The sequence below is a fragment of the Gavialis gangeticus genome, unplaced genomic scaffold (genome assembly GCF_001723915.1).
Source record: "Gavialis gangeticus isolate Ggan-Ray unplaced genomic scaffold, GavGan_comp1, whole genome shotgun sequence".
Classification (NCBI taxonomy): domain Eukaryota; kingdom Metazoa; phylum Chordata; order Crocodylia; family Gavialidae; genus Gavialis; species Gavialis gangeticus.
Window position 1 is genome coordinate 193,693,528 of NW_017729032.1, and position 12,589 is coordinate 193,706,116.

The following is a 12,589-nucleotide window of genomic DNA, read 5'->3' on the forward strand; positions in this document are numbered from 1 at the left end:
TAAAATCAGTCCTCAGAGATGACGATTATATCTGATTAAGCAGAATTTCTAAATAGGAGTAGAATAACAATGGGACAGCAGAAATTTTGCTGTTTAGTATTTAGGTGCATTGATATATGGGACATTTTCAAAAAAAAACCCCAAACCCAAACACCAAAAAAGCAATCTCTCTTGGCTATATACTGACATTCTATAGCAAATACAGCTTGCATTAACTTTCAACAACACTGATAGTAAGAGCGATAGGAAAACAATCTTTATTAGAACATTCCTGCATACTTAATACCTTTCATATCGTTTAATTTGTTGTTGATTTTGTTCATTCTGCCACTTGTACATTTCTCAGATTTAGTCTTCCGCATTTATTTGTTGCTAAGCTTCACAGCTGAGAATCTGAGCATGCAATTGCGCAACACTCTAAACTATTACATTCCTTATAATTTGTGACTACATTAAAGCAAATTCCACAGCCCTTCCCCCGCCCACCATTGCCTTTACTTGAAAATGCAGTGTGAACCAGATGTGTGTGTGTTTAGAATAACAAATTGGGTCAGGTGGCAATAAAAAAACCCAGCAACACATACTTACTTGCCAATAATTAGAAATTAAAGTATTCCTTTACAGTGCACTGCACCGACCCAATTTCAAACAATACAATTTACATTGCCTTTCACCTTTTTTGCTTTCAAGTAGAGTACAAGGTTATTACAACACCCTTACAAGCTGCTGTCATAAGGCCAAAATAAACATGTCAGGGTTGTTTTTTCTTAATTTTGTTAATCTATCATAAATGTAACTTTTAACAAATTCTTCTTTATTTGAAAGATGGTATACTATTGCCCAATTAAAATAAGACTCCCCTGTCTTATTTTACTGTCATTTATTGCTGAACACATTTTGAAGAGCTGCCCTTTTATACTTCCTGTGAAGAACACTAACCACTGAAAAAATAAAACAGTGATGTAAAACAGGTAGCATTCTCTGGTGTCTCAAGAAGGATTACTATTTGTCTTCATCTATAAATCTGGAGTCCATTGATCTACGTACAGAGATGGCTCGCTTTAATCCTGGGATCAGTGTCTTTTTTTGAGAAAACTTGGATTTTTTGTGCTTTATTGGCTTTTGCAGCATTGTCAGAACACTGAGGAAAGGCATAAATACATTTTAAAAGTTTCTGTTAATATTGGAAATGCAGGCAAATGTCAGCGGCTAGTATAGTGTTTGCTTCTTTTGGACATTCAGCATTTTATACTGTGCTCTATGTCATGGGCAAAGACTACTACTCAGTTGTTAAAGCTTAGTGAGCCAACCCTCCAGCTGTTACTTGTCCACTGATCTATTTGCCTTCCAAAGCTTATCCCCTCCACTTCTGCCAAAGCAATTTCACTGCAGGGTCTTGTGGAATCCTGGATCAAACAATGATGTCTGCAACCAATTCCTCAGTGATAAGAGGTCAAGGACCTTTCATATAACTATGCTTCTTGTTTCCTGTTTCAGTTCTCAATAGATATGTGCCCCCAAACCTGTTCTCTAACTTACACTTGAGAGGAGAGCTATAACACTAAGTCCCAGAAAAAGGGATATTTTACTGTAATACACTTTAAAAGACAGCATCATATACCACACCATGCAGTGAGCATATAGCGATATGCAAAATTTGTATATGGTATAGACTTGGGTCAAAATGACACCTTCTGCTTATAAGTATTGAAACAGTTCCAAATTGCAAACCAACCACAAAACTAGCCCCCCCCAAGCATTCACATGTTTTAAAGGATTTTACTGAAGTTCATTCATAAACAGCGTTATAAAATGTACTGCATGTGGACAGTGTAACTGAGCTAAAAGAAGGCTATGCAGATGTAATACAGTAATTCACTTAGCTACAAAACTTTAATAAGAAAAAAAAACGCAAACAAACTCTCATTCCTTTTTGGCCTCTCCTAGAATGTCTGATCGTATCTCTGGCACATCCCTCAACTTCTTGGCTTGGCTTTATGGTTTAATTGTTGTGTGGGATTTTTAAATACATTTAATTCACAGCTGCATCTCCTGCATGTTCCAACGAGGCAAATTCACAGCATGAGGCCACATAAAAGAGAAACGGCACTGAATTAAATGTCAGTTCAAATTCCCAGAAGAAATCAGGCAGAAAGTTGACCTTTTAGCATACTGAATGAAAAGTACAGCTAGCTGCCTTCTGCAGCCTTGAAACAAGGTATTTGACAACACGGCTCCTCTTCCCTACACACATCCATGCATCATGATGAAAGTGAAAATCAGAAGAGCTCAGCTATACCTCTCCAACATCTTTTAAATATTAGAAATGATGTGGGGGGGAGGACTCCTTTGCTACTGGCACGGCTAGGAACAAAATACAATTATTGCTCATACCCACTACAGATCCCTGAACTCCCCAGCCAGTGAAAGTCCACTGGGGGGGTAGGGGGGTACCTAATCCTGGCAGGCTTCACAGCTACAAGCACCTGCAGCAGCAACCAGGGAAAAGAGCTGGTGGCAAGGCGAGGCTGGCAGGGGATAGATCCCAGTGCCAGAAGCCTTCAGAAGTTTGCCTCACCTTGAAGTACCTTGGCTCCCCAGCACCCAGCTGGGGGCACAAGTGCAGAGAAAAGGCAGAGCTGCGTTGCACTCACCCTTTGAGTTGCTCCCTCATTGCTGCGACTGCTCAGCAATGCAAAGAAAGAGAGGGAGGGAGGCGATTCCTAGACTCAGGCAAACCAGAGCAGCACAGAAGCGGTGAATAGCACTGCGGTGAAACCAGCATTACCGGGCTAAGGGCATCAGGGGGAGGGAAGGCTGCAGGCTAGACAGGGTGGAGCTTTCAGCCTCTGCTCCTCCCTCCACCTATTGAACCTGATCACTAAAGAACTCCAAGGAATGGATCAGTTTGGGATGAAAGAAGGGAAGGAGATGATTTAAGGTAGAACTCAGAAATGTCTGACGAGTGTCACAAGGAGCCAGATCCTCCAGCTCAAAACAGGGATCACAGGACAAAGACTGGCATCTATTTAACCCCTAAGCCTTTCCATGATGGATCATGGGACTGAGGAGGAGTGTAAAATCTCCCAGCCTCAACTTTACAGGCAGCTGTGAATTGACACAGGAAGGAGAGAGGGGAAGAAGGGGAATGTTCAGAGAATTTTAACTGCATGCCACTCACCCTAAAATAGATGGTTGTGGCTGATTTCTAACTAGACCTGCCAAACTTTTGTTTGGGGGGCGGGGGGGAGGGGCTGAAAAAGTTCACGAGACTGAGGCACTTCATGGATCTGCCTACAGAAATAATATAATAATAATAATATTAATAATAATAATAATAAAATGAGAGGGGTTTTGTTGGTATTAAGTGAGAAAGGAGCCCCGCACTGGAAACACCCGCAGGACTTTTTAAATATAGCAATATCACAACTTGGGGGTTTGAGAAAAGACAACGTGAAAGGGTTTTTCAGAGACCCATATTTTTAGAGGTGTCAAAAGACACAGAGGGATACCTAAATACCTTTAAAATTTTGCCTTTGTCTCTTGAACTTGTCGAGTCTCTTTTCCCTAAGTACAAAAGTCAGAAGTCAGCCATAACCATCTTTTTTTTAGGGAGCCAACACCACAGAAAGGGGTTAATCTACTTCGGCCCACAGGCAACCTAATCTACTATAGGTGAAATAATCCATCTTGGTTCGGTTTGGTTTATTGCTATCCGCTCTGGGTTTTTTTCATCTTTTCTTGTTTTTGCAAATGAGGTGACTCTTTCAGGGTAGTGGTATACTGTTAATAAGATCCTCAGCTATGCAAGCTTTGGACAGTCAATCTTTTACTAGGTAAAGGATCAAGTATTTTATCACAGATCTGTAGTCATGTTATAAAGTATGCAGAACAGTAAACACACTAAAATGTAAGTAGTACTTTAGCACTGATCTACAAGTATTGTCAAGTGGATAAATCAGCTTCAAAGACTATAAGAAAGCAGAAGAGACCAAGTACTTAGGAAATCATTTCTGCAGCTTAGTTGGATATCCTAGCTTACACACTTACGTCCAGAAATTTCCTCTGAATGTAACAAAGTGTGTCTGTTTTTACATACACCATCCCTATGTGACAGTGGCCTGCCCCTATGCCACACTTTTACTAAGGGATTCTTTTAAAAACTGGTCTTCCGACATTTGAAAGAACATGTTTTCAATACGGGTTTTCACATTTTGTAGGTGCAAACCCTATCATTTAAAGTTGAAACTATCTTATTTTAGGTGCAGTTAGGATGTTAAGCCTTTAAAGAACTGGCACTTATACCAGTAATCATGGTTTTTTTCCCCTCTCTATAGATTTTTCACACCAGAAGGGTGTGCTGTGGGTATCTAGTCTGACCTCCTGCACTATGTGGTCCAGAGGACTTCCCCGTATTAATTCACACCTCAAGTCTAACAGCAGTGCCTGAAGCAGATCCATTTCTAAACAAACATTTTTCTCCCTTTTTTGTCCTTAAAGCTTTTCAAAGCATGTCTCCTCTCACACTGCCTTTACACCTCCTTAACATCACTGACTCCAATGGAGTTAGCTATTCTTTATTTACCATGGTGCTGAGCAGAGAATTGAACCTGGAGTCCCTTCATTAAAATAATTGGTTTTCTTGACCTTCAAGACTGTACTCTTTCTTGGTTGTTCTGCCCAGAGAGGTGCCTTTTAAATCAGTTAGAAACCCCTTTTCACATGAAAAGAAGGGAAAAATTTCTAGTGGCAAGGAGAATTCATTTTGCTCATAATTCTCTCTTACACACCTTGCTTTTTACTTCAGCAAAGATGCACAGATATACCTGAATATGGAATTTGGGGTTTTCAATGCATAGTGTTATCACTAACTGTCTTTTTCTTAAAGCCTTAGCTCTAAAAATAATATCTTACAAATAAGGTTTCTAGCTTTCTTGATCATTGAAAAAATGCTCAAAACTATGATTGTTATATCTCAAAAAGCAGAGGCAAATGAAAAGAACAAAAACTTATTATTTTGAAAGCTCTTGTGATATTTAAGGCAATGTCAAGATTTTTTTTTTTTTTACATACAAGGTTTTTGAATACTAACATTGCCAATGGAGAGCAGGGTTTAATTATATATGCACACAGATTAATAGTGGCACATGTTCTGATCCAAAGCATACTGATGTCAGTTTAGTGTCTTTTCATTTACTTCAGTGGATTTTGGATTAGGCCAGAAGACATATTAGACATATTGTATCTGAGATGAATGATGTGGCGTAAGCTTGCAAATTATACTAAACTAAGCATATATAAAACAATCCCACCTTTTTCTGTCTATGCAGATTTTAAGAAGAGATCTCTTTCTCTGCCACATTCTGCAGCATATTATAAACACCGTATCTTTAAAAATGTTTAGCATCTTCATTTGGATGAACTTCACAGTTCATTAAAATCATAGAGCGGCTGCCTGTTTAATTCAAAAGAATTCAGTGTAGCTTTTGCCTGAAGCCTACAGCTTCACATAAAAAGTGAGCAATGCTTTCCTTCGTGAAGAAGTAGCTGGCACAGATAGCTACAGTGCATATTCTTTCAGGTTTACAGTTTCTTCACTTGTCTGGTCCACCTTAACAGCAGCGTGATGCTGCCATCTATCACGTTTTGTCTTTTTTTCCCATACAATAGTGCCAAGTAATAGGAATTAAAAAACTGGTCTGAAATTCTGACACTTTGCATAATCTTCTTTCTTCTTCAGTTACAAATAAAGCATTGTATTCAATTAGACTCACAGCAGGTGAAAACCCCAATTAGTAAATCCATTCTCTGGGGGGTTTTTTCTACCTTACACCCACGCACAGCATTAAAGAGGAACTCTGAGTCATTCCTCAGTTCAGAAGCAAATTAACCCTTTGATCTCCCAAAATCAAACTACTATCACCTACATTCACTGGAAAGCGTAAATACTAAAAGATTAAGCTTGATTAACCTTGCAATTTTATTCCAGGAAAAAAAAATTGATATGGTTGATTGTTTTCTAGAAATTTATAACAGGTTTGAGCTATTCTGATACACCTCCAAATTATAGTTCTATTTCTCACTGAAACTACACACCGCCACCAATTCCCTAACATGACAGATGTCCTGCCCATTGTACAGAGACACTTTTATTAAAAAGCTGTGTTTATTTTGTCGTTTATACAATTACGATCGTTGGCAATTTTAAATATGCATTTTACACTACATTTTAAACCCATTCATTTGTTGAATTTTAAAGGAAATTTTCTTCTAGTACTAGATTATGGGCTAAGGACAACTCTATTTTCTCAGAATGATTTGTTTCAGCAGCCCGCAATCAGTCACAGTATCTGTTTAAGAATTACACTGCAGCTACACAGGACTGGAAAAGTGATTATGTTAGGAACACAGGAATTACCATATTGGATCCCATGGTCTATGTTGCATCCTTTCTCCAGCATTTAGTGACAAGAGATGCTTCACAGGGAGGTAAAGCCTAGTACTAGACATACATGGGAGAATCCACCTCCAGTGAAGGACTCATCTTAAATCCTTATAGTTTGAGACTGATTTAATGACTGACTACTGAAAGTGCTTTTGGGTGATGGGGCTGTCTGGTTAAAAGGCATCCAGTTTTTAGAGCTATTACTGGTCTGCTCCTTCAACAGGCTTGCTTTTATTTAAATGTTTCTTTTCAGGGGTTTTAACTTCCCTTGTGGTGACAAAAATGACAGATTTTTTTTGGAAATAATATTAATATTTTGAATAGTTAGCTCTGAGATGGTGCTTTTCATCTGGCAAAGGATGCAACTATCAATCATCATCAAGGCTTCACAGCTGAGGAAACAAAAGCACAAGGGTTGATGTGACTTGTGTAAGGTCACAATATAGGAAAGGGAAGACATGATATTTTCTTATTCACCAAGGAAGTCTTGTTTGCATAGTTCTGTGAAGTGTGTAGTCTTATTGGCAAGTGTAGTTCTTCCATTCCTGAGTTATCCAGGTGGTGGATTAGCAAGGACCCAGGTGGTGGATTAGTAAGGACCTGCCTCACTTAAGAACACATTGTGGTACCCCATGTCAAACTAGTTAATCTATTATGCTATTTGATCTTATTTTCTTTTAGTAAAAATAAATACTACATTTTGGACGGAATCATAAAACATTCCTGGATCATCTGCCAGAGATGTGCTCCAGAGATTGATACCGCCAGGACTTGCCTCTCCTTATTTCCCTCCATTCTTCCCCTGTGGCTTTCTCTGGCATCAGATGACCCAATCTAGAGGACCTTTTTACATGATACATGATGATACATTTTGTTTGCAAGGAGTTCAATAAAATATTTTTAAATGCCAAAAGGCAAATAATTTTAATGTTCTGAAATATCTGCCTTCAAAAATGAGCTCTTCCAAGGTATAGTCTCCCTAAAACATTCATAACTATGTGCACTTATTATCCTTTATGGGTTGTAGAGGCATCTCACCTATGCAACCAGGTGAAACCTCACTTATGTCAGTTGTGAAATGAGACTGGCAGTTGCTTCTCATCCATAATGAAAAGTATTCATATAAAAAAGCCAAAGCATAATGTCAAGGGGCAGAAAAGGGGCCAGGCAGGGTCACTGACTGGACACTCTTGGAAGAGCTCTCTTTATGTAGTTTGAGCAGTACTCATCAGCTCTATGCCTGGCTCCATCCAGTGGAATCAGTTACCTATTTTCACCATGTATGCAAAAAAACCCGTTTAAACATTTTTAATAAAGCTTATTCTACAGTAAGAGTTTGCATAAGCAATAAACTGATGTATGATGTGTAGAATACTGACATGTTTGGCATACAGAGGCCTGATTTACCCTCTAGATTTTTTTCATAAAACCTTTTGGTTCTGTATTAACTGCTGCTGTTGTAGCACGTTAGCCCAACTCGCACTGAAATCCTAGTCACTCTCTCAGACAACGTATCGCAGAGCCTTAGGTACAGCTTGTGTGCGTCTGTGTCACACTGAATTCCACACCGTTGAAAACGTAGGCATGATAGGAGTCCTGTCATTTCAGATGCCTGTGACATACATATGAAGGTTGTCCTGTTGCAGGTTTGGGAACAGAAAATTGGAGATGGAGAAAATTTTATTTTAGTTCAAGTGACAATTCAGACAAGCCATAGTAGTAGAGTGGTTGTTCACTCCACTGCCAGGTCAGAAACCTAAAACAAGAGATAAACCAGGATTGTAGTTCTTAGGACTAATTAAGATCACATACATCATGTGCACAACAAATGCTCCCAGCATATAGCCACGTAAGTATCAAAAACTCTGCTACCTCTTTCCAGGCCAGACTACAAATGTTTAAGAAAATAGTTTAAGACCATGGAACAAGTCCTACCCTTTTAGGACAAAAAAGACAGAGGCAACAGTAGTCACAAAAATAGGGTGGTCAAAGAAATAAATTGATGGTAAAACACTGGATCAAATAAGATTGTTTAAAAAAACCCCAGCCTTGAATAAAGCTCATCATGTACCCAAACAAACCTTGAATAAAGCTCATCCTGTACTTTTGGAAAGAAAAAAAAAGAAAAAGTCAAAGAAAATAAACCCCAAGCCCAACAACAACACAACTGCAGTCGGCAAAATTACATGCTAATCTTTGCAATCTAAAATAAGAATTGCAAAATAATAATTATACCAAAGAAAATTCTTGGTTTGAGGAATCTGTATTAGCAAAATGAATGGTTATCCTTTTAATGACTTAGGTTGAGAATTAAACAAGGCTTAATAAGGATAAATTAAACAACAACAACAAACAACACTATACTTTCTCTGCATGCCCAGTTAGAAATAAATGATGGTGTTTCCTGCTGAGAAATTAAATGGAGCGGCATTTTTTCCTGCTAACTCTCTACTTTCACCCCACAATCTCTCCTTTCTTTTGCATAGTTATTTTTCTCGTATGCAAAATGTGACTTCCCAAATCATTAACCTCCCTACTGTCCCCTATCAGCATGCTGATCTCTTCCCAAGCAAGGAACTCTACATCTGGTGTGCCTCCTTCATTCAGCGCCCAGGGAATTTGACGCTGGCTACTGATCATCATGCAAGCTTGGGAATGCATGCCACTAACAAGCAGCCCTCTGTTCAAAGACCTTCCACAGAACTTGAGGGAAAGGTACTTGTACTTGTCTTGCATCTTTCTTACTTCTTTTCCTTTGCATCAATAAATATGTATTTGTATATGTATTTGCTGGTAGCATACATTTTTCTGACTAAAAATCAGGCAAACTACATTTTTTGGGTCTGTTATTGAGAAAAGTTTCCAAAAAGGTCTCATATAAAGATTATATTGAAAAGAAAATATTCTACTTGGATCAAGGCCAGTCGGAACAAGCTGGCACACTTCCTGCTGAAACCTACAAACACCAAGGCTGCACCTAAGTATCAAAGAAGAGGACAGTTGCAATCTGCCCATCTCATGATAATTATATGCAGGCGAGCTGCCAACAAGAGAGTTGGCTGGGCAAATTTTGTGTACCTTTGAATTAATGAACAAATTGTTGTGAACTTTGTTCAATGGATGCTAATTTGTGTATCTTTATAACCTATGTTGCCTTAAAATACAGTTTGACCCTGACACATGGCATTATAAGGGTAAAGGGTTTTTTGGGGGGTGATTGATTTCACTGGATCAGCTGCATAGTGAAGGTACATATTTATTGCCTTTCAGCAGCTTCCATATTGAACCTGCTCAATTTATAGTTAATTCTAACTAGAAACCCTGACAAGTCGCACACACACTCACTCACTCAAAGTGGTAGCAAATTTGGTATCACGTGTATGGTTAGCAAAGTTACCTTACAGGAAACATCTGAGATCTGTCCCTAACTCTCTTACTCAGTAACCCCTTCATATGAGTCCAAGTTTACGTCTCGAGCTGGGTAACATTTTTAGAGTATATTCGCTGAACAATGTTGCTTCATGCTACATAAAACAATTCATGATTTCAGATTAAATGTGGCAAATAGTTTCAGCCAAAAAAGGAGGGAAATTCTGAAGAGTGAAAACATTTAGTTTGGGAATTTTTAATTAAATGCTTTAATTTTTTTTAAGGAACAATATTTGGAGATCGATTAAGGTGAATTTAATTTTTATTACTTTTTTTAAAATTACTTTTATTAATTATTCACACAGATCTCCTCATACCAATCAAAGACTGGGAGTGACTATTCTCTTTCTTGCTCACAAGCCAGACAGGGAATTTGAAATTTTATATACACTGATGGGTTCAAAATAGAAAACAATATTTACTTATATTTGGTAGATGAACACACTTTGCTAACTGGACTCCATAGGGTAAATTATTACCTAAGCAGATATGCCCTGTTGCAGTCTATATTTATGTTAATATAACTGAAACATTCAGAAAAGATACCAAAAAAAATATTTCAGCCAAGTAAAAAGCATCTCCAGATAATTCCTAATAGGTCAAAGATTTAAATCAATGTTGCATCCATGTCACATTCATGCTTTTTATACCCAGGGTGAAGGCTTTACTCACTCTACCTGCTTATACCAGTTCTATTTCCTCATATTCAAACCCTCATTCAGCTCACTCCATCCACACTGTTCTCCTGACTGCCCCATTTATATTCATGGATCTATGTGATGCTCCCATCCTTGCAGCATCTGACACAATAGCTTGTAATTAGTTGAGGAAATTACCCAGTAGTTGCTAAAATCCAGACATAAATGTTTAAAACTACATTTTATTGCTTATACTTCATGCTTAACTGACTAAGGTAATAAGTGCCTTAAACAGAACTTACTGGCTATACATATATATATATATATATATATATATATATACATACACACACACCTACAATGTTTAATAAGTTTGAAGTCAGCCATGCCTTTCACAATAGGGCTTAATAAACTTTGTACAACTTGCAGTTACAACAATACATATTCATACACATACATTATCATTTGACCTAAAATTGCATTTTACCTTAGGGATCATAAATGAGTCCTGGAAATCTACTACACTACATCCTTCAACCTTCATTTGGTGACTTTGTGGACCTCAGAATCGGCCACAAAGCAGACTTTATTATTCTTTCCACATTGAATACTCCTCATGAAATTAAAGAAAAAAATTGCTATCAGGGACCTCAAGAGGTCATTTAGTACAACCACCTACTCAAAGCAAAAACAGCCCTGTCTAAACTATCCCAGATAAACCATAATCTGACAGATTTCAAACCTGGATGCACAACTTGTTTTTGACCCTTTCCAGCATGTCAGCTAAACTGTGCATCACAGACCTAAAATACTAGAGATCCATATACACATCCTTCATGGGTCACCTCAACATTTCTCAATGCCCATATTTCTGTTGTCTCTCTAGCCCAAATTATTGGAAATTTCAGGACAAACTTCACAGAAAAATACTTAATTGGCTTTATCTAACTTGGTAAACACTACAGCCAAAAATTCAACACAAAGCACTTACGGCTAAGGCTCAACATAGGTCTGCATGTACCCGTTATCAATCTTTATTGTCTTTCTTACCTCATGAGACACAACGCTAGATGGTTTATAAATGTTCAGAGTAATTACTTCCATGTTTATCAATCATAAGAAACATCAGAAATCCATACTGCAGTCTTTGTAAGTTACCTACCTCAGTAAAGAAAACAAAAAAAGAAATGAAAAATTCCTGAGGTTTCCCTATTTTTATATATTTATAAAACTGTGTATGCGCACACACACATAAAGGATCAAAGACCCCTTTCTGTTGATTTTCCACTTGGGAATACCTTGTCTTTTATACTGGCAAACTTAACCTAACAAATTCACATTGATAATCATGGGCAGACCTAGGAATCTGAAAATGGGGGTGTAGATGGTATGGCACATTGTCACATATAACGCAACATATATTTTCCCCCCAGTTAAAGAGAAACTAGAAACTTTATTATTAGTAGTAGTAGCTTTACATTATTCAGTTAAGATCAAAGCAAAAGCATATATAACTTTTCTAGAATGTGGACTACTTTCCTAGATTATATATTATGTTTAAAAAACAAACTAGGCAAAAAATAGTCAAAAGATATGGTCTCATTAGTTCTCTAGTCATTATAATTAAATATACGCCCCTTAGATTCATAAAACAAAATGTACCTTTCTTAAACATCTTGATAGGGCCTCCAATACTTTGCCATCAGACATTTCTACACCTGAGTTAATATTACCACACCCAAGTTAAGGTTTTTAGCTAGACCTGAAAACAGTCTGAATGGCTGTGAACTAGGAGACAGAAATTTCCAGGAATGGCTAACAGACACCAGAATTAGAGAAGAAAGGATAGTTTGAATAGTGGAACATCAAGATGAGCAGTTCCCAACGCAGTGCCTGCAGGTGCCATGGCACCCCCTGAGGTTGATTCAGGTGCCTGCATGCATTTTCATGCTCAGTAAAAAGCATTATTCCAACAAAAAGAACTGTCCTTTTGGCACCAACTGCTTTTTCTTTTAAATTTGAATGTGCCTTTGGGCACATAAACATTGGGAATCCCTGATCAAGATCATTAAAAAGG

General features: G+C 37.8%; 1 protein-coding gene across 8 annotated transcripts in view; it reads right to left on the reverse strand.

Moving 5' to 3' along the window:
- Positions 1-12,589, reverse strand: part of DMD (dystrophin) — a 2,221,918-nt gene that overhangs the window by 155,510 nt on the left and 2,053,819 nt on the right. Inside the window, exon 1 of one of the 8 annotated variants that reach the window (XM_019523953.1) lies at positions 2,655-2,820. The exons of the other annotated variants lie outside the window; for them this stretch is intronic. Within the exon in view, the coding sequence (XP_019379498.1) occupies positions 2,655-2,674 (20 nt within the window). The 5' untranslated portion in view covers positions 2,675-2,820. Of the gene's footprint in view, positions 1-2,654; positions 2,821-12,589 lie in introns of those variants that run through there. 8 annotated transcript variants of the gene reach the window in all.